The 23,773-nt window shown below is 39.7% G+C and overlaps 1 protein-coding gene across 3 annotated transcripts in view; it reads right to left on the bottom strand.

Annotated features, from left to right (window-relative positions):
* Positions 1-23,773, bottom strand: part of Atp9b (ATPase phospholipid transporting 9B (putative)) — a 207,808-nt gene that overhangs the window by 106,507 nt on the left and 77,528 nt on the right. For all 3 annotated transcript variants that reach the window (XM_029546803.1, XM_021214520.2, XM_021214521.1), the window contains exons 8-11: positions 22,013-22,107; positions 11,837-11,917; positions 9,760-9,835; positions 1,822-1,898 (exon numbers count right to left, since the gene is read on the bottom strand). In XM_029546803.1, the coding sequence (XP_029402663.1) occupies positions 1,822-1,898; positions 9,760-9,835; positions 11,837-11,917; positions 22,013-22,107 (329 nt within the window). The remainder of the gene's footprint in view (positions 1-1,821; positions 1,899-9,759; positions 9,836-11,836; positions 11,918-22,012; positions 22,108-23,773) is intronic.

Here is a 23,773-nt window from a genome sequence, read left to right on the forward strand (position 1 = left end):
GACTAAAACTACTTGCTGCTTTCCCCAAAGACTGGGACTTGTTGGCCAGCACCCACATGGCAGCTTACAACCTTCCATAACTAGGGGACATTGTGCTCTCAGAGACCAGGAGATGCTCTCAGATCCCCTGGGACTAGAGTGACCAATGATTTTGAGTGCTGGGAATTAAACTGGGGACTTCCAGAAGAGCACCCATTGAGCACTCCTCCCAATCCCAGCTGCTTAGGATTTTTACATATGAATCAGCAAGTATTTTTAAATTTTAAATTGGAAATAAGAACTGAGACTGACAATAAATATTTCATGTCACAAAACAGTATTAGGAACTGTGATGCATCTGATCGTGGTGATGCACATCCCAAATTTCTAGAGAGATGGGAGGGTACCTGTGAGTTCCAGGCCAGTCAAAGCTATAGAACAACAACATTAAAATAATAATTATGATAATAATTACAATATAGCATCTACTGAACACTTGGTAGGTAGCAAGTTCATTTTTAAGAGCAGCATATGCACCAGCTGATTCTCAACTGCATGTTGGTACCGAAAATGAAGACGCAGAATTAAACCATTTGTTCAAAGTCTACCTGGTTAATGGCAAAACCTAGATTGTTCCCCAGCGACAAAGCAAGTATGAAGATCCTTAACTATGACATAAACGTGTCTGAAGCACAATGAGCCAATATGAAACATGAGCAGTATTTAACAATTTAATCACATACACAAACCTTCATCATTCATTTCTGTTGGATACTGTCTGCTGTCTGTCTGTCTTTCTCCCTCACTTCCATCCATCCATCCATCCTATGTATCTATGTATCTATGTATGTATGTATGTATGTATGTATGTATGTATGTATATATGTATGTATCTATCTATCAATCTATCTAATGGAGTTGGGCCATATACGAGACTGATGATGTTTTCCTGTTTAGTTTGTTGTTTTGTCTTGTTTTGTAGACAGACTCCTCACTATGAAGCTCAGGATGGCCTTGAACTTACAACATACGTCATTACATTTGGCACTTTTTAAAAGGCTATTTTAAAAATAGTTCTTAGCTGGAGGAATGGATTATACCATACCAGACATCATACACATGTATTTTTAGGGTATATTTCCTTTCTACTGCTTAGTAGGAAGTTTTCCAGCAAAAACCATCCTTTACTATTATTAAGCTACAGAGTAAGGCATGAATCTGTGAGAACTGTTTGCTCTATTTAAATATATATGTAATATTTCAAATAAGCATAAGCTGAACAATAAGAAAGTTTCTTGTTTAATTGTACTTTCAAACACTGACACACTGAGTTCATTATGAACAATGAATCAGCCACACAGCAAGTACTGAGAATTCACACTAACTTTTCATTGTGATTTAACTTATAAACACATTTTGACTGCATAAATGATAATTTCAGGGGTATTACCAGGAGTCTTTATGCTTTCACTATGTTTTGGAAATGAACAAAATAACCTGTATATAACAATATTATCAAGATAAAGAATATAAAGCACTAGCAGATTGTTTTAAAAAATAAACCATCAACATAAAAAACACAAACTACAAAATAAACTTAAGATGAGAAACCCAACACTAACTGCCAAAAATAAGGATTATAGGAACCACAGATGAGGCAGAGGATTCCTGACTGTGAGAATGGATACAAACACAGGGACTCATTACAATTCGCCAGCAATCAAATCTGTTTTTCATGTTATATATAATGCTATATAAATGGGCTATTCAGCTCTACATATACTTTCCTACTGAAAGGAAAAAGCAAGTTCATTAAAGCAGTTGCTCCTTAATCTAGCCTACCTTATTTTTTGGATTGGATGTGTTCATTACACTTCGAGTCTCTTTTCCAGTATAAATGACAACACCTATTACAGTACCTGCAAAAACATGAAAGTGGTCCTTATAGCAATACTTGAAAGCATAGATAACACTTTCTAATTAATTGTCTTGATGGAAAATATATTATTCTGTTTGAGCTCATACACATTTATCCAACAGTCTACTTGATTTAGTTAGTTCAACAAAATTTAACCTTAACTTTTAGAAAGGGGTTAGAAGTGACATAATTTGTTTAAACAATACAAATTTGCCTATAGATAACAGAAAAATATGAATTAATATATGTTTTCCTGACAATGAGAGAGACATGGGCTTTTCCTATTGTCTACTGAAACAGTCAGAGGTTCACAGTTACAATGGCATCAAAAGGCTGTATTCCTAACTGAAACTGCACTGCTGGACCTCCAGATCAGGACAGGCACAGGGGAGCCAGGTCTTCTGCTTGATTGTGTTGCTCTGCATGAGAGACCAGGAGAGCCTTTGTGGCTGTTTCACATGCTTATCAGGAAAACCATATCAGAGGAAAGGACATTCCTCAGTGGAATACTTGGCCAGCATGTGTTAGGCCCTGGGGTCCACCCTTAGCACCACAAAAATCATGTAGTTGAGCAACCAAAAACCCACCAGAAACATAATTTTAAAATACTTGATTTTACATTTAGGCATTACTCATTTCCTTAATGAATGTCTCTACGAATTTAGTTTTCTAAGTTGACAGGTCAGGAATGTGTAGTACTTTTTAAACTTAAGGAAATGATAACTAACCTATATGTTAAAGGCTTGAGCATTTATCTAGACTGCAGAACTAAAAACCATGGAACCTGTACATAACACCTGCATCTCTTACAGACCTATTTTGTCCTTAAAATGAAAAATTCTGATATTAAAATTACAAAGTAGACAAACATTATTATGCATGCATATAAAGTACTGAAATTAACAATCCTAACAAATTTAACTACAGAAATTATATAAAAACTATTCTGCTAAAGCTCAAGGCCAGCCTGAGATACACAGTAAGAACTGCAACAAAGTAAAAATCCCAAGACATAGAACCCTAGATGTGGCATTAACATGTGAAATCTAGCAAACCGTAAGTTAGAACCCATGAGATAAATATGAAGTCCTATTTGCTCCATCTGAGCAGAAAGGGCCACATGCTGCACAGCCTGTAGCCCAAGTCTCTGCTCTGGCAAGCTATGGGGGTAGATAGACCCCCTGTGGTCCTTAGCAGTGGCCTGTGGCTCAGAGGCTGCATGCAGCTCACAGAGGCTGCAGATCTTGTAGTTCTGAGCACCACTATCTAGAACTGAACCAGATTCTAGGAAGGTGTGATTGGCCAACAAGAGGCATGAAGCTCACCCAGCTACCCAAGTGTTGTCTCTCTGTATTAGGATCCATTTAAACTTCCTACACAATGACTGTGTTTAGTGTAGAGAAGTTTAATACTTGATGGGGTAATACTATCAGAAACTTTCTCACACAGAAGCTCACACCACAGAATTGTTTAACTATTAAAAGAACAAGGTTAAATGTTAAATAGAACCTCATCAACATTTTCTTCCTATTTTGCCAATTTAATTTATTCAAAATATAAAATTGCCATTAATGTTGAAATAACCATATTCTCACAACAAATCCAACTTCCAACTGGATTTACTTATTTATTTTTACGATTAGCAGAACAAACAAGTGCCAGGACACCTTCAGGATGACTCATCAAACTTAAAGTCTCTATCCTAAAAGCTAAGGCAGACTCTGAAGAATGTGGACTCTAGGCTGGTATTTACAGTACTCAACAAGCAAAACGCAAGACGAACAAGAAACACAGCATACTGACACAATTCCTGATGTTACAGTTGTGTAATGTATTAACATTTGCTAAAGGCTCTCATTGTATTCTCTCTCATTTGATGGTTGCTAAAAATGACTATTCAGTGTAATTAGTTTAAATGCATTGTTGTTCTGAGTTTCATGCTTTTTAATTACTTTAAATTGCTTGAATTAGTTGAGTACTATGCAGGACTCTTCACTCTCTTGGACAAAGGATTTATATTTATAGAAAGACGTAGGCCCTGTAGAAAGCCACAGAGCAAAGGAGAGGAGGAGTCCTTACAATGAGCCTCTAGGACAAGGCAGGACATACTCTTGGGTATGGCAGCAGATAAAACAGGACAGATGCAGAGCGTGTCAGAGTTCCCACAGGTGAAGGCATTGAATTTCAGATCTTTTAATCCATATTTTTAGTTTAAAATTAACCTTTCATTCTTGCTCCAAACTGAGACACTTTTGCAAATTCTTAAATATATTTGCATGTTAAATCCAGAGCCACAAAGAAACTCCTATCAGGTATGTACTGCATAACAAAAATCCCTAAGAGCAATGAGGCATAATATCTAGAAGTAAACCAAATTTTAGTTCAGTTTTCAGTAAGAAAATATTTTAAAAGTCTCATGAGCACTTAGTCCTGAAAGCCAATGTTATACTCATCTGGTTGAAATCTACACCTTTGATTTGACTAAAATCATTAAAAAACATTATAAAAACATTCAGATACTAACTTTCCCAAGCTGTGTTAGCATCAGAATGACACACTGATGCTACTGAATAGACACCCAGGTCCTACACTGGCTGACCTCTTGGGGTAAGTATAAAGATCACTGTGTGGTTCATCTATATAACTTCAAATTTCAAATCCATTACACCTGCATTTGAGGTGATCAGTTATTAACACTCTGGCTATCTGTAGCCTCCCTGCTATCCATATATCTAAATTTCATAAAATACCCTACCAATTCAAATTAATACTTGAGCTATATTTTAAGGCAAATAACTTTTCTATAAAATCTAAAAATGCTAACAGCTTCAACCTTAGGGGAAAAGGTATTCTTCATGTAAATATTTCAGATGTATGATTACAAAATGTAATCCAGCAAACCAAACTGACTACTCCTTTTATTAAATAATCAGACTCTTAGAAATTTTTAGTTGCCACTTTTTAATCAGAGATAACAGTTTGTGGAATTTACTCAACAACCAATACTTATAAATGGAGAATCATTTTAGATGATCTAGAGAAAATTATGTATAGATGCAAAATAATAAGCCTAGACCCTTAAACAGACTGATTACTGGCTTTAAACCAACAGACAGTGGGATGCTTATTCAAATAAAACAAAACAAAAACCCAGAAATAAAATAAAAGATGTAGTATGTATTCTATGTATGTATAAAAGATCTGTCAAGCAAAATATATATCGAATATTGGTAGTGCTTCCCAAGCCTGGGAAATAGTATACAGACAAGTCACTAGAACCAGTCAGAACCCAACTACAGTTGACAGAGGTTCTCTGGTACAATCTTTACAGATGCTCCCCAGTAAGAAGCTTTGCCACCAGGCCAAACAGGAAAGTACCAGATGTACACTGACTGGAGCAGACAAGACTTAGCCTGGAGGAGTCAACACTAGAGCTCAGGAACTCAAAGAACACATAAGAAAGGGCCCCATCTGTGTGAAGACTCCATGTGGCCAGAGACAAACGGAAAAAGACACAAAAGATCTGTACCAGGAACAAAGTCCATGTGGTTAAAGCTGTAGGGATTGATACAGGAGACCTACACCTGCTAGGTCAGAGGCACTCAAATTGCAGCCTTTAGCAATCACTAGGCTTACAGCAAACTCTGGACAAAATTCTGATGTTTACCTCTGCTGCTTACACAAAACACTGCAGGAGATAGGAATTTTGCAGGAGTGTCCATCCATGCACTGGATCTTGGGTGGCAGCCTCTTCCTGGCTACTTCTCATACCTGTGAACATTATTAGGCAGCCGACACCTTCAACCACAGCCTTCTGGGTTGGTGTTTGATTGATCTCCCACTGGACCTTAGTCTCTTTTCAAACGAATGCTAATTCCTAATGACCTATGCATGGCTAGAGTAGGAATATATCAAACCATGCATAGAAAATAGCCAGACTTTATTTTGAAAATTTGTTCACATAACTGCTACTTACACAATAAAAAATGTGGTACTAGAAAAACAAACTAAAGGACAAGCAAAAGAAAATATAATATACCCTCATTTTCAAAAAAAAAGTCTTAGTAAACTGTACCAAATGCCTCTAAATGTTTCCAAATATTTGTTGTCAGTTTATGCATCTTACATAATGCTTCACCCACTCCTGAAAGCCCCCATCTGCATACATGCTACAGCATGCTCTAGAGGACAGAGATCATGGGCAATCCAATCTGTGCACATACATTCTCACACATGGCTTCAGAAGGTTGCTTTTAGGGTTAGGACAACTCCATGTGAGGACCTGACCTACGTTTTAATGGAGTTGACACAATGACACTGAGTCCCACACTTTTAAAACTTGATGACAAAAGAAGGTCAGAAATAATTTCATTCTAAGAGCTACTCTTGACCTGGAAATGGCACAGTGGCACCACTCCTACTATGTGCTAGGCCACATGAGGCAAGAAAGGCAGCACAGCTTAAATGCATGCCACGAAATCTCATCAACACAACACGGCTGCCTAAACACAAGTAAACAAGGAAGGCACCACCAACACACACACTAACAGCAAGGTTCACAAGGCCTAAACCCTAGACTAAGAACCGTAGGCAGTTAAGGAGGACTGAGAGCAGAAGGGAGTGCTACTCAGGAGAGAGCCCACCACTTCCTTATTCAACACCAAAGGTCAGCCCTGAGAACACAGACATGCAAGCAATAGTATCTGGATAATATAAGCAGGTCGTATTTACATTGAGGAACATACATGTATATATACACAAAAACATGCATGTGCAACAACAATGAAAGAAAGGAAGGCACGGATATGATGGAAGGGTATAAATGGAAGAAAGAGAAGGGGGAAATTATGTAATTATAATCTTTTTTTTTTTAAAGGTACCATCCTCATATTAGTTAAAAAGAATTCTAAGCCTGCAATTAGTTATGGAAGAGGTAAGAACACTCAGGTTATTCCTGGCAGTTTTAGACTGCAATACTCCTAAGGCGTTAAGCTTTTAAATACAGATAAAACATCCTTTAAAATATATAAAATGAAAGAAAATGCTTATATTTTTAAATGTCCAGAAATATGTGAACCTGAAAGGCATAATGATATTCTTTTCTAAGTGGACTGTCTAAAACAGCAGTTCTCAGCCCATGGTTTACAACCTCTTTGGCAAACCTCTATCTTCAAAAATATTTACATTATGATTCATATCAAGTAGCAAAATTTTATGGTTGGGAGTCACTACAGGGTTACTGTATTACAAGGGATTCCATGTTGGGAAGGCTGAGAACCATCTTCGGAGAGGATCAAGTACCCATCAAAACCAGTGCTACAAGGGACAGACATATGATGTGCATGTTAATACGTCTGCAGCAGAAATTCTTAAGTACTTAGCTACTGCATGCCAAGGTCATACCGAAATCTAAAGTCAAACAGAAAAACTATGTCCAGGAAGTTCTTTGGGACATCTCAGAAGCCTTAAGCTCAAGTTGCTTCTGACTCTGGGGAGAAAGGCCACAAATCAATAGTGCTTGGATTTAGTATCAACAGTCTAATAAGGACCAAAACATGCAGTAAAAATTGTATTTAAAAGACAATCTTTTGCCGGGCAGTGATGGCACACGCCTTTAATCACAGCACTTGGGAGGCAGAGGCAGGTGGATTTCTGAGTTTGAGGCCAGCCTGGTCTAGAAAAACAGAGAGAGAGAGAGAGAGAGAGAGAGAGAGAGAGAGAGAGAGAGAGAGAGAGAGAGAGAGAGAGAGAGACACACACACACACAAAGGGTGGAGACTCATGGCCATCCAAGAGCAGCATCACCTTGCTGAGCAGGGACAGGGCTCATGGGTGGGTCTGCAGGGTCAGGGAAGCCTAAGGGTAGGTGAGGTCTTCCAAGGACACTTCACCATTCCTAAGCTGAATTCAAAGTCCCTGAGCCTTTGGTCCCCACAGCAGAGGATCCAGTATTCCCACCTCTGAATTATCTGCATGGACAAACATCTTTGCTTCTCTACCTACAATTTTATAAATATATGTGCATATCAAACCACAAAACAACTTCCAGAAGTGAGCACTTCAAGATTCTTACAATCTGCCTCCATGCTTACTTTTTAAAGTATGAAACATAGTAATAAAAATTTCATCTTACCCCTAAAGGGTGGATGAATATCTGTAGTTTTCTAGGACTGTGGTTTAAACAGGATCCATTTAAACAAAGTATAACAGAACTAGCTTCCTGCCTAACATCCCCCTCCCCCCCCCACACACAGGGTCAGGCACACTGGTACCTAAGCATTCTTTAGGGCACCATGTCCTCTCAGTACTAGGCCTTCTCCTAGTTATGTTTTATATTCCCACAACTGTCCTGTCAGCACTCACATCTGGAATCAATCAATCTCAATCTCAATCTCTCTCCCTCTTCCCCTCCCTGCCCCCCCTCTGTGTGTGTATGTCTCCCTCCCTCCCTTCCTCCCTCCCTCCCTCCCTCTCTCCCTCTCTTCCTTTTTGATATTTCAGGATAGGGTTTCTTTCCTATGTAACAGGGCTCCAGCTGTTCTGGAGCTTGCTCTGTAGATGAGGCTGGCCTCAAACTCACAGAGATATGCCTCCCAGGTGCTGTGATTAAAGGTGTGTGCCACAACTGCCCTGCTGCATATATATTTCTTTAATCTACTTTAAACATCTCTTCTACATAGAAGCCTTTCCTACCCCATATCTGTAAGGTTCTTGGCTCACGTACTTTCATAGGACATGGAACTTTTAGTGGTACTTAGTGTAGCTAAAATTATCTGGACCATTTTCTTAAAGTCTTTTCTACCCACCTTAGTTGCCAATTGATAGGTTACATTACCACCTCATTCCAGACTGTCTCAGCATATGGAGAAACTGACACTCTATTCAAAACTGCTGAGTGGCCCGCCAGGCATGGTAGCGCATGTGTTTAATCCCAGCACTCGGGAGGCAGAGGCAGGCAGATTTCTGAGTTTGAGGACAGCCAAGGCTACAGAGAAACCCTGTCTCGAAAAACAAAAAAACAAAACAAAACAAAAATAAAAAACCAAAAAACAAAAACAAAACCCCAAAACAAAACAAACAAAAACAAAAACAAAAAAAACCAAAAACCCAAAACTCCTGAGTGAATAAGCAGTCTCTAGGAAAGAAGGGGCAGTGCCACTGTGCCATGATCAGGAGACAGACAATCTGAAAGATGAGCTTCATGGCTGAGAGCTTCTTCTGAGATTCCCTCCTAATGTTATCATTGATGTTAACCTGCTTCTGACCTGGTAGTAAACTCTGCACTTGTAATATACTCCATAGAAATTTATTTGCAGAACTGTGAATTTAAGTAACTTCCTCTTTAACCACAAGGAATATTCCACCTTCTAATTTCGCTCAAAAAACAATCAGAATCTTCTGTGCTTCTGAAGTCCTGGCCAGCTCTCTCTCTTCTGGCTTGTCTGTCTCCATCTAACCCTTTCCTCTCCTATAGCTACCCCAGACAGTCTCTTCTAGGTCTTGTCAGCTGGAAAAAAAGTAGGTAAGAACCATGAAAAATTACTAGCCTCTCCAGCCCTCCTGTGACATCTCTCAGTAAAGCTCTCTGTTGTGTACCATGCAACAAATGTCACACCCAGAAAAATGGCCCTTGCTCCACCACAGTGGCTGCACCACACCCTCATGCTTCTGGTCTTGCTTTGCCATGGGTGAATAGTGTAGCCTAGACCTCCTCACAAACTCTCAAGACTATCCCCTGGCTTCTCAATCAACTACTGCTAAATACTCAGGGATGTTTAGGAAAGCTGCTTTAGAGATCCTAAACAACGCTAACATCCTTTGTATGTGAGAGTCACTCTTGAAGGGAACGTCTTTCTCCTTACCTGATGCAACAACAGTGCTTGCCCACAGTGTGTTTTCTATGCTGAGACTCTCATGAATGGGAGGATCACTGTCTTCCTGTTCAGAGAGAAAACACAAAACAAAACTGGAAAATTAGTCATGTTTCATTTACATTCCAGGTACCTACAGCATTAGAGAGGAAACAGGTCTGTCTTTCTGTACCCAACTGATGATAAATACACATTTCAAGGGTGAAAATTAAAAGCTAAAATTATAATTTCATTTCTTCTTTCATATGCAGTATAGGTCTTTCTGTTCATAATAACTGTTGGGTGTTGTTTCTTTGAACCAGATACACAGAGGGAGTTCCATTGTCATGATGGGAGCTGGAATCTGTTCTCAATTCACAAGGTACCCTCTTATCACTCTATGAACTAGAGTCTCTCTGTTGGCTCTGCTGGGGGCTGGGATGGGGCTGACTCTCCAGAGGGCTACAGTGTTGCTTCAGAACAGTCAATTTCCCTTCTGTAGGCTTCCTAGAGATACCAGGTCTTTAAGTGGGAAACTACTGCCTCACTGTTTTCCAAAGTTTCCAAAAGTCCCCTGATGATTAAAGAGCTACACACTCACCAAATCCATCCAGAGACGTGTGATCCTATCTGAAAAAGGACCCTCTTCAGGGAGCAAGGACTCTCTAACATCAGAGTCATAAGATGACACACCCCTACACCCCATATCCTGGCACTGGATCTGCTACTTTGAATTTTACACCACTTCAAGAGACAGAAACCTGAGGAATTATCAAACCAAGTTTACTCATGGGATAAAAAGAGTAACCTCTACACACCTCTCATCAACAGGAAATCTAAAGTAACTACTTAAACTCACCGCCAATGCCACTTCTCTTCTAAGCTGAGCCTTCTCACACAGCTTCCTCCACTGGGACTGGCTATATTACCACTCCAACATGTCTATCCACAAACTGCACACTCACCCCCAATCCCAGGCTCTGAACAGGCCATTCCTACTCTCTGGTCTAGCAGATATTCCCAATATTTGGGAAGCTATAAGCAAGGCAGACTAGGGAACACAGAGAGAGATGGGAGGGGGGGAGAAGAATGCAAATAGTCTCTAAACTCTGTAATAAAGGTTTGAATAATTTTTGTATTAAGTGACCCCTAAAATGACAGTTTTATTATATGCTATTTTTACAAGAATGTGAATTCTTCATAATTATTTTGAAAAAGCACAGAAAAAACATAGAGCATGATGATGAACACATGCTTCTTTCCATGTTTCCATGTACACCTTGGCATGTAGCTCTGCATCACACATAAAAATACACAGCTGCAACATGATATCCATCTCCCATGGGTGCTGAATGCCTCCAAGGTGTTCTCAACTTGCACTGCCACACTTGTAGATTAACTGTCAAATAACTTGGTATCTGCAGATGGTTTTGTAAGTGATAATGATCACTAGCTAATCTTGTATATGACAAAGAGTAACAAACATGTCCAACCATGCTCCAGTATAAATAAACTATAGTCATAAAACCTCTTATTAAGAAATAAAAGTTATAAGCTGCTAAAATAAGTATTCAGTTCTTCTATTCCTAATAATCATGAGCAAATGGAAGAGTGAGGGAGCTTCAAGGTTTACCTTACCAAGTTTTTGTAATAACAAATTCATGGATCAAAATATACACATAGAAGTAAAGAAATGCGTAAATGCATATATATGCATATAAATGTATATTTACCCTTCCAGGTAATAAGAGCTAGAAATGCTGGGCACATCACAGTTATAACTATTATCTGAAGCCAAGATTGAATTAGCTACAATGTGCTACTTTTTTGGCTCCTATCCTATGGGAGCAGGATTTTATCAACAGGACATCTGTTACACACAAGAGAGCCTGCACTGAATGTGACCCACCAACACAGATACTGCATGAGAAGATCTAAAAACTTGACACATGGTACAGCCTTTGTTACAAGCTTTAGAGTCTCTGCATGAATGTACTCTAGATTGAACTGTTGTCTCTAAACAAAGGTCCATTACCTTTAATTTCTACAAATAATAAAAATCTTTATATTAACCAACTATTTACCTTACCCTGGTAAATGTTCCTTCAAAACTATGAATATCCAGTTGTGGCTTCTGAGCATAAACATAGGCACTGATAGAAAAAAGGTCCTGGAACACAGAAAATAAAAATGACCATCAATCTGCTAACTGAACAAACAGGGTCAAATAACTGTCAGCACATGAAGCTTTCATACCACACTCCACCTTCTGATCCAGGGAGATGAAGAACAAGCTAGCAACAATCCTCATTTCCACATGCACATGAGCATTTACAAGAGTGTGTTTCATTTACTATTATCAGACATCAAATGACTGAATAATGACACAATAATGAGAGTGTCATTCGAAACGTTTCATGATAATTTAAAAATCATTCTGAAGTTTTCAATAATGTAGGAAAGCCTCTGCTATTAGGTCAAGGGCAACATTTGTTCGCATTACTTAAAGGTCATTAAAATACATCCTTAATCATAACATGTGTTTCATTACAAATAAAATTGCCTCTTGTTCAATAAAACTAATTAAATGTAAATGGTATTGTTTACTGCTATATAGATCTTTTGAAATAAATCAGCAAGTCATGATTTATTGAAAATTGCTGGGGCCTCATGGTTGTTAATAAATTTGCTTGATCACAAAAGCCAGAAGCATATTTCCCAAATGTCTACAATGTCTGGAAACTGTTTCAGCAGAAACCACATCTGGGATTGCAGTAGAGCAGTGCACCCTCAGTCACAGGACTCCCAAGCCCCATGCTCTGACCACATTAACAGCTCAGGGAAAAGAAAAAACAGAGCTGTAGCACAAGTGGTCCACCTACTGTGGTCCACACTTCCAGGAGCTGGGAGGGACATTACTGATGATGTGACAAAAAGGATCTCCAAATCCATCACTCACAGACACAGGAGTTAAAACAAGTGACACCTATGTCATTGTAAGCTATGAAATGATGACAAACTAAACTGCCTGTCCACAGTAAGATCAGAACTTTCTTTTCCATGGAATAGCAAAGCGTGTTCAGCTTTATCGTTGTCCATGCATAGGAAGGTCAGTTCTTTTGTAGGAAATATTCTTGTTAGTGCATACATAACCAAATAAAAAATTAAAGTGATTTCATAAATTACACAATTGTTTCACTCAAATTTATTCATACTTCCTATCAAACCATATTAGGCATAAAATTTGAAAGTAGCATTATATGAAAAGTATACCTCTTTAAATACTTCATTATATGAAATATAGATCTTTAAACACTTTTAAATATAAATTATATATTTTCCATTAATAAAAATGAAAAGAATGTCCTCTTAATACTGAATATAATAAAGCATGACTTCCTATGGTGATAAAAAGAGAAATCAGTTGAAGTTAGACAGCAAATAGTATACTAATTTTTTAAAGCTCTCTTACTAGCACATAATTCATATGATACACTACATTGAATTAACATTTAAAGCTACATGTTTTGATTTACATATCCACCTCTGCTTCCTGTCACATCAAGATATACAGCACGGCTGTCACCTCCAAGTTTCCACTGCACTCCTCCTCTTCCTTCTTCAACTCAACCTTCCTTCAGCTCTGTTCCCCCTCATATACGCTCCTCTACCTCTACAGTTCTCTAGCTCCATTCTACCTTCATCCACCTCCACCTCCCAGGGCAGCAATGAAGCTGTGCTAAAGAGACACTTGAGTCTCTAGACAGACAATCAATGTATTAAAATAATAAACACTGAAACAAATAGGAGCTTCCCTTGGAATCTCATGCTAAGAGAAGGAAAGAGTGTTGGCCAGAGGGAGTTTCAAAGTTTTAACACCCAGTTCTGTCAGACTGACCACCTAACAGGATGAGACCAACCATACCCATACGCAATTCTATGTCAACAGCGGTAGGTGGCTCATACCTTCACAGGGACTGCTTCAACATGTTGGCCTTCAGCCCTCTACTTAAACATTTATACATCTCACTTCAGAACCCAAAAGATCGACTTTGAGGGGTTCCTGGATAACCCTGTCCCTCTCCCCAATGTGGCACATTAACCAAATTTCCCTTTTCTGCTTTCCACTTTAACCTGGCTCTCTGAATTGGTTTATTATAAAGGAAAGTGGCAGGAGCTGCCTAGGGCCCAAGCTGTGAGTTGGTAATCAGTTTGACAATTCACCCTCCTCTCCTGCCCAGCACCCCCACCCTGATTCTCCCTGCTGCTAATGGGCTCTTCCAGGACGCCTGAGCCAAATCACCAGCAGCATATCCTTGTCTAAGTTTCTAATTTCTTTCAAATTCTGTATTTTCTTTTCTGTTACTCTTAGCAAAACTATCAAGAAATTAACAATAGATAGGATTCTCTGTTATTTTTTCCTGTTAAATTTTTTTTCATTTTTACACTTCTTTATTGTGTGCATGCCAGGATACACATGCCATGGCACAAGTGTAGGGGGTCAGAAAACTCTGGAAGGGACTCAGTTCTCTTCACTTTGAGGACCATAGGGGATTGACCCTAGGTCAAAAGATTTGGCAGCAAGCACTCTTGCTAGCCTTTTCACTTGCCCAGATGTATTCACTTTACCAAACTATGAAAGAGAATAAGAACATGGTTGTTCTGCATTTAAGATAACAGCACAACCTATTTTCCACCATAAACAAAATAAAAATGGAAAACTCTGGAATGGAGGGCAAGCAAGGCAAGGCCTGAGAAAAGGGAGTGAAAGGCCTGCCCAGTCAAAGTGGGAGGTGGGAAAGGAGCTGATTGGCTGCGCTAAGTCCGAGCACAGGTGGCTGAAGACTTAACTGCATGGTGGCTTCATCATCTGTGGGGCTCTGGATATTAAGGACCAGTCTGGAATATTTCAGTAATGCAGCGTTATAATTGCTAGTGACCCTTCTGACTTCACCTACTGACAGACACTTGAAGTGATTAAAATGACAAATAAGAGCTGTCAGAAAAGTAGCATTAGGGCACACCAGGAAACCAAACACCACCTAGGAGAACATGCCAGTGTGACCCTGACACAATCCAACACACTTATTTATAGCAATGGAAACCATGAAGCTAGTGGTACAAGGACAGACTGAAGGTCTGCTTTGCAGCATGCACTGGGTCAAGGACCAGGGAACAGGCACATCTGCCTGTGAATGAGGAAGACAGGAAACCATATAACCAATTGAGAACAATTTTAAGTTTGTAGAAAAAAATTACTTTGTTCAGGAAACAGTACTGGTGAGGGTGAGTAACGTGGTTTGGTTGTTTGATTTTGATTGCTCACTCAGAAATTCACCTGAAATTAATGCTGACTAATTAGAGCATCTATGATTATGGAGTTTCCCAACTAATGTTGCAGGTCCAATGCCAAACAAATTATCTTGAGTTACCTTTGAACCTCCCCTTTAGTAGTCATTCACTGCCCACCTAACACTGACCCGTAAACATCTTGTGATCATTGGGTAAATCATCTATAAATGGATTAACAGACCACCAGCTTCCACCAGCTCAAAGACTGAGATGTCATCTGGGCTATAACAGAGGTAGCTTCATGTTTCTGTAACCTACCTGACACTCCCATCAATGTATTAAACGTGCCTTCATTTATGGCAGAAAAAAAAAGGAAATTAAAGAGAAGAGAAAGGAAAAAAAGAAAAGAAAAAGAAAGGAAGAAAAAGAAAAGGAAAAGGGAAAAGAAAAGAAAACATTTTTCATGAGGGTTAGTAAGATGGCTCAGTGGGAAAACACACTTTCTTAATGATCTCCCTTTGACTCCTGGAACCTACAGGGTAGAGAGAGAACTAGTACCTCAAGGTGTCCTCTGACCCCACATGTACACTGTGACACACACCTGCCCACACAAACAGACACACATGAAATAAATGTAAAAGGTTTCTAAAATTCATGAATCTCTTACCACAGTTGAGCATAGAATTTACATAGTCTGTGTTAACATTTCTTCTAGGTTCCACCCAACAGTTACCTAGCAACAGCCGGGTAAGAGCCTGGTTTGCTATAAAAAGACTGGCCTCTAGCTAGCTCGCTCTGACCCTCCCCACCTCTCTCTCTCCCTCCCTCTCTGCCCCCTTTCTCCTTCTCTTTGTTCTCCCCATCCCCCTCTGTCTCTCCATATGTCCCTGCCCTTCCTCTCTCTCCTTCCTCTCCCTGTCTCTCTCTCTCTCTCCTTCTCTTTCTCAGCCTCTACTCCCTTCTCATGCCCCCAAATAAACTTCCTTTTATACCTGTTGTATGGCTGGTACCACAGGGGTTTTGCCTCAGCATGGGCCCTCTAAGGCACTACCTCTGGCCCATAAAATTTATGGTCACTCAATTTCAGCTCCAGAAAATAACCTATCTCTTATTAACACTGAGGTAAGAGTGTTTTGTACCGACACTAGATAAGAGTAGAGGTTTAGTATGGGAGATAGAAATTACCCCAAAATAACGTAGACTATAAAAGTAGGAATAGTCTAGGCAGGGAACAAAGAACAGTATCCACTTAAAAATATAAAATAAAAAAAAGAAAAAATTTAGGATACTGGTAGGTCATACAACAAACTACCAATACAAGCACTATATATACAAACATAAATAATATAAATGTCAAAAAACATATATTCTCATTGGATGTTGTAAGTACTAGGGATTACCTGAGAGCAGGGCCTCCAAGGTGCTACGTAGCACTTTAAGCACGCAATACTGGGCTGTATAGCCTGGCCTCTCTCATGTTTTATTTTTAGACAGAACTCATATTGCCTAGCCTAGCTGGTCGTGAGTTTACCCTGTAGCCGGGGTGGGACATGAATTTGCAATCCTATTGCCACAGTCTCCAAATGGCTGAGATTACAGATGTGGCTACACGTTTTAAGATCATCCATGTAAAGCCTAACATATACCAAGCATGATGTGCATTCTGTAATCCTAGCCCTTGGAGGCCTAGGGTGAGAGTATTTAAAAAAACAGACAATAAAAATTCAGAAACATTTGTAAAATCTTACATTAAAAAATGACCCCAAACACACAGTTACTTAAATGTCCTTCTGGGAAAACAGTATACATGGCATACTCTCCTAAGTATGAGGGGCAGAGGATAACCTATGAGGGGGATTCTTCTATTTTATTACTCATGGCATGTTCAATGGATATATTGCTATTAAAGTAAGGGAAAAATGTACTAATATGAGACCTGCTTTCTCAGGGAAAAACAACTGTAATAATGGATTAAATACAGGAAGCAGCCATATTCAGAAAGGGACACAATGACCTGAGGGAGGATAGACATACAGCTGTGTGCCCACTCCTTTGTCATGAAGCAGCGATTCACTGGACAGGAGAAGATGCCAAGCAGGAGAGGCAGGGCTCTGATACAGAGACTATAGGAGGATTTAAGGACTGAAGATAAAAGCAGCATTCCTCAGGAACTTGTGAAACAGGTTCCCAGCTGCAAAAAGAAGTCAGTTCCCTTACCTCTGGCAGAAGGGACACAGTAGTCACCTGCTGTTGCATATCAAAGCTCATGCTGGCCTCAGGACTCCCTCAGTATCATAAGCAACTGTCAGACATCTCAGAGTCCATGCTAGCATCCCAGTCCTTCTCTCCTTCTCCCTTACCTTAAACTCATTCCAGTGCCTGGGCTTCTCTTCTCAAAGTTACTCATCCTTCTTAGAATGTGGCAGTTCGAACTGGCCTCTCTCCTTTGCAAGTACTCTCTCTTACTCTCTCCTGCTATGCTCTATTCTCTATCTCTTGTTATTGTGCCATGCCCACTGTTCTACTCTCTCCTACTTCCCTGACCCTGGCCATATCTATTCTGTTACTTTCTCTCTCTGCTCCTGACTCTGCTAGATGCATCTGGTTTTACCCATATATGGAGTGGTCTTGTCAGCAGTTTCTCAAGTCTTTGAGCAAAATAGACTAGGAAAAACTTTCTCACCCTGATCAACAACATTCATGAATAACTGGATACTACAGCAGACTGTTGCAAGTAATCCTGAGATTGTGTTATTTACTGAAAAGTACAGTTTCTAGTTGTGGTGTGGCCCAACCTTAGCACACATCTTTAATCCCTTTGGCTGGGATGCAAACACACCCTTAGTACACAGCTTTAATTCCAAACAATGAAGGTAAAGTTAGTTTAGAGAAGGAAGCCCCCATGTCTGAAATGTTATCTAATTGAACGGCAGACAAAGTAAAAGATTTGACAGAATAGGATATGCCCAACTCTCATGAGAACACAGAGGAAAGGGAAGCTACTTGAGGAAGCCCATACACAAAGACAGGGGCAGTTTTACCAAGAGTTTTACAGCCATAGGATGAAGACAGAACAAGCCAGAGAATAAGAAGGAGCCAGAAAATTAGAACATAATTGCCAAAGTTAGTATGAGACCAATTCAGGAGAAGCCTAAAGAGAAAAGCCAGATTGAATCAGTCATCTTAGAGAGGAGTTTGAACCAGAACTGTTAAACCAGCCAGCCAGAGGTCAGAAAGAACTCAGAAGGGGTGAGTTTATTCAGCAGTAAATCTCAAAGGGTGAAATCATTCTAGGCCTAGATAGGATTTACAGAGGCTAGAAGCTTCCAGGACTAGGACTAGGTTAACAGACAGAAGCAGTGAGCCTGGGAGATGACAATTAAATCAGGAGAATAAAAGATACATTTACACTAGACAGAAAGTAAAATGCATTTCCAGTCCTCAATTGCAGGCTAAGGACCAAGTGTCACATTAATGTTGGTTCTGAATAAGGTGGGGAGAGGACACATTGAGAGGCTAGAAGTCAAGATTTAATATTGTTCCTTAGTAGCTGTCTCCTGTTTTGGAAAGAGTGTCTCTAAACTGAGACCAGGGCTCTGCCTGCCTCTGTCTCCTGGCATGCAGGTAGTAAGTGCAGGCTTGGCTTTTGCATGGGTGCCAAGCAAGGGTCACAAACAGGTTGAACACCACTGGCTATAGTGAAGCCCACCTACTGAACACACCACTTATCTATGTCATCAAACATGGAGGAACTGAGTTAACGTCAAGCTAGAAACTTCACTACTGACATTCATGGGGCTGCAAGGTACTCTGCAAGCTACTGCAGATGAAAATTAATCATCTACAAACCCTGTGACCTAAAACTGAGAGGACTGAGCTAGCCAGAGCCAGGCTGAGGCCATGACAGGCTGCAAAGAGCAGTTTAGGAGACTAGGCCCAAGTTTCTGTTTCCCAGAAATGAGAACCTGGATCCAGGAACCTGTGGACAGCCAACCACAGCCACAGGGAGCCAATCTGAGGACACCTTGTCATCTGGCCTGAAGTAAGAATAGGTAGCTGGAATGAGTAAGGGACTCCAGGGAGGTCTCCAGAGCCTAACCAATTGTACAGTCAGTCAGACTCCTAGAGATAGAGCTAACCAATCAAGGTAAAAGGGCACACACCCCTCCCTGGAATTCCCCAAACAGTAAAAGCTGGGCCTGGGAGCTAATAGGGGTCTCCATTCCCAGATGGGGAAACCCCTGCATGCAGGAAGTTCAGTTGAATAATCACTCTTTGCTTCTGTATACTATTTGAGTCTGGGGTATCATTCTTTGGTGACTCTTAAATCCTAACAAAACAGCAACCTGACAGCAAGATACACTGATACAATAGTGACCTAAGTGTTTCTATTGGATTTGGGGCCTACTCTATAAGATAAAATCATACCTGACACTGTGAAAGTGGTCAAAAAAGTGAGACTAGACAGGCCACGGGGAAAAACTGCAACTACTACTATGCTAAAGCAACATAGCAATAAAGACTCCTAATGACAGAATGATATACCCACAGCATCAGTAGCTTGCTGAATTCATATCAGGAAAGTTTCTTCTTTGTGTACAGAACACAGAGAACCACAACTGGACAATGTGCAGAGAATACAAAACTTGGGAGCACTCAATCTTCAATGAGATGTTTTCGTCCCAATAGTAGAAAGGGAAAATCAGTTTTCTTCAGCGCAGTGTCACTGGGCAGGCCTTATAAGCCCACAAGGAGTTGGCAAACAAAATATATTACATGTTTGTTTGGTTTTTTTTTGTTGTGGTTTGCTTTTAGTTTTGGTGGTTGTTTTTCTTTTTTTTTTTCTTATTAGTTTTTTTTTGCTTAATTTTCATTTTTGAGTTTGTTTTAATTTTGAGAGAGAAAGAGAGAAGAGGAAAAATACAGTTGAGAGGGTAGAGAGGTTGGGAGCATCTACAAGAAGTTAAGAAAAGGGGAAAATCAAAATATATTGTATAAAACACAACATAAGCTTATGGGAATGGAGGATGACTATGTGCTATATAAAGATAAAACAGAAGTAATATTTCTACCTACTTAAGGAAACGAAGCACATGGTATTCATCCGCTCTATCCGCTTAGAGGGTACTGTGCTCTCCCTCAATCATCACATACTTTTCATTGACACACACCGGTGAGAAATGGCAAAGGGGATAAAGATAAGTAACTAAGTAAGAAATACATATTTCTAGTACACAAAGGATGGAAGGCTGATTGCTGAGGGAAAGGAGAGAGATATCAGCCCACACTTTTAACAGTTGCTGAGCGAGTCCCCTATCAGTTACTACCCAGGAAAGCTGCAGGGAGTTCTAACCTTGATTGTTACATAGTCAAGGTTAAAACAATGAACTATCCATATTCTCTACCCAGCCGAGGTATTTTCATCTGTATTTTATGATAGGTAGATCTTCTAAAAGAAAATTTCCACTGATTATATGTGTCTAATTATGTTGGCCAGAACTCTCTTATGGTTTAAGATGATAAATATAAAATCGTTAAGATTGTATTACCCCATAATTCTAGGACTTTGTTTAAAGGAGGAAGACGTGATTTACATGCCTTCTCTCAATGTCTACATTTCACAACTAAGTTAAAAGTGCAAGATTTCCCTTTTTTGCCCCTACAACAGATCAGCAGAAGCTGGCTGGTGAACTGCACAGGGTGACTTCAACTCAAGATCAGAAACTGCATGTGTCTCACATGGGCCCAGGCTCATTTTTCTGGCACCAGAGGTAAAAATGTGTTTTCCAGTTTTAAAATGCTGGGGCAAAACCATGGAGGAGGAGGACATGCCAGTGACTACAGGACAATATATCAGACAGGAGGGAATAAGAACACCTGGCTAGGGTCCAACTGGTTCTGGCAAAGATACAAAAGAAATATATAAGGAATGAATCCTAATTTAGAAATTACCTTAAATATAGGCAATACTAAAATACCCCAAAAAGCAAAATTTGCCCAAGTCTCAGACATTTAACTTCCATAGTTCAACACACAGAGGCAAAAGCGCCTGCCACCAAGACACGGTGAAGACGACACGGTGAAGACTCTCCTGCTCTGTAGTAAGCAGGTACACTTCCCCCAGAAGCCTTTCTTCTCACGATAATCTCAATCCTCCTGGCCACAGAAGGACAGCAAATTATCTAAGAAGAAAAGCTGCTTGTGTTCAGATTGGTGTTATATATAAATAAAAACAAAAATATTAACACTACATAAACAACAACTATTATAACTGTAGGATATTTTTTTAAGCAAGAAGGGAGGAGGGGAAGAGAAGGGAGAAAGGGAAAATCAGGTGTGCTAGCAGAAGAGATTCTTGATATCTATGAAAACTGCTTTAAAAAATCATGGAATCCACAAATATCTATGACCCTGTTGTCTCCAATCTCTCCGTGCAGCTTTCCTGGGAAGTAACTGATAGGGGACTCACTCAGCAACTGCTAAAAGTGTGGGCTGAAACTATCTCTCCCCTTTCCCTCAGTCTAAGCAACATAGCAGCATTCACTTCCTCCAAATCAAAGTCTCCTGTCCTGAGAAGGAAAAGCTATAGCAAAAGACTTAGCTCAAGGACTAGGCTCAGTCATGGTCTGAGTTCTCTTCTCCCCAAGTACTTTAACCTGCTCCAAAGTGAGCAGCAGCTCCCAGCACCAGACGCTCCTGCCCGTCACAGCTGGGCAGGTTACTTAACTGAGAAATTTTAAGACAGATAAAAGCATAGACAGCCTAAGTGTCAGATCAGTAGGAACATTCAAAACTACCTAAAATAGGCTGTGCACTAGAAAACCACATCGTTTTTAATGGCCTTGAGGAATAATAAAATGACAAATTGCAGGTTTAATGTGTTCAAATTAGTCAGCTAGTATCAACAGAAACTTCCTTACTACCCCATTACTACGCTAAAAAACAAGGAGTACAGTGTCACAGTGGTGCTCACCCCGAGGGCTGGCAGCCGTTGTGTGCAGCTCACCGCCACCTTCAGCTTCCAGTCAGTCTCACCATCTAGCTGGTCCGTGCGGATAAAACATGAACCTTGGAGGTAGAGGAGAAAATGTCACCATCTGAAATTGCACTGAAGGAAGTTTCTCCTGAGTTATAAGTATTTTCAAAGCAGATGTAGGCACATGAGGACCTGGAAAATGACTCCTTGAAACAGTGCAAAGAACAAATAGCTTTAAAAAGCCTTCATTTTAGATGACATCATTTGGCTTAGAGAATAAACCTGTAAAAAGATAGTCACTAATCTATTTTTTAATCACTTATGTGCTGTTTGGTACCCTTGCTTTTGTTATAGTCATAATGGTGGTGACAGTATCTCTGTGTGTTTTGCATGATGCTATGGCTCAACACCAGGGCCTTGAGCATGCTAGACAAATGTCCTACCACTGAGCTACAACCCTAGCCCATGTCTATTAAGGTTTAATATCAACTACTGAAAGCTATCTAGATCATTTCTACTTTTAATCTATGTTTTGATGATGACAAGATAATAAGATACATACAAAAATATCTCAGAGTCTGACATTACCTTGCTAATAAAATGTTAATTGACCATCATAAAATGCTCAGTAATATAAGCACAGCTAAAACGCTAATACCCAGGTAAGTGCTATTGCATAATAACAAACCCATCAAATTTCAGAAGGGGAAAAATCTGAATCACAGCAATCTAATTACCCCAGACCATACTCCTCATCCCTCTTCTGAGAATTGATCCTAGAGATAACAACAAACACAAATGCACTAAATGACACACACACAGAACGACTCATTGCAGCAGTCTATGATAATGAAAGGTTGGTACAGGGACTAGAAAGATAGCTTAATAAAACAGCAGAGGCAGCAATTTTAAAAGGACAAAGTAGAAAAGACCTCAACATTATGAAAAGATCCCTAGGAGTTATTGTCAAATGGAGAAAATGGGGTACAAGCACACTGAGGGAGGAAGAGGGCAATGAAGAGGGAGAGAGAAATTGATGTCTGAGGCACAGTGGGCACACATTTGCAATGTCAGCAATTGGGAGGCAGAGTCAAGAGGATCTGGAATTCAAGGACTTCCTCCATACACAGAGAGTGTGAGGACACTCAGGGCTACAGGAGGCCTTGTTAAGGGTGATGAATTAAAAGATGATATTTAAGAAAAGGAGAGGGCAATGCATTTGCAATCAGCATTTTACAGTGTGGTATTCTTGCAGCACAACTACTTGTTTGAAAGGGGAAATGATAAACACTGACATGAAGGGACAGGGAGTAAAAGAGGGGAAAGGAAAAAGTATACATGCATGTTCACATATTTGTTAGGTTAAAGAACTACAAATATCCATATTTGCAAACTTTTATACCTGCTTTTGTGGGCATGTATCTTTTATAGGTATGCAATGCAGTCCTGGGCATCCATGTGTTCATACATGTGTTTCTGTGCTCTATGTACAATCATACCTATATATATAAATCTATCCATATGCATTGCTACACACATATACAAGAAGAGATGCATAAAATGAACCTATACAGGGAAAAAGGGAACAGAGGAAGGAAGTAGAACCTTCCTGCTCAGACCTTACAATGTTCATGTAGAAATCATACATTCTTTCTGTAATTACAACAAGCATGTATTAAAGCAATTCTTAAACAATAAAAGCAAAGACGTCCATAAAACAGGAAAAACATAACAAATTCAAAGATAGAGATGTAGCCT

Source organism: Mus pahari, chromosome 15 (genome assembly GCF_900095145.1).
Source record: "Mus pahari chromosome 15, PAHARI_EIJ_v1.1, whole genome shotgun sequence".
Classification (NCBI taxonomy): Eukaryota; Metazoa; Chordata; class Mammalia; order Rodentia; family Muridae; genus Mus; species Mus pahari.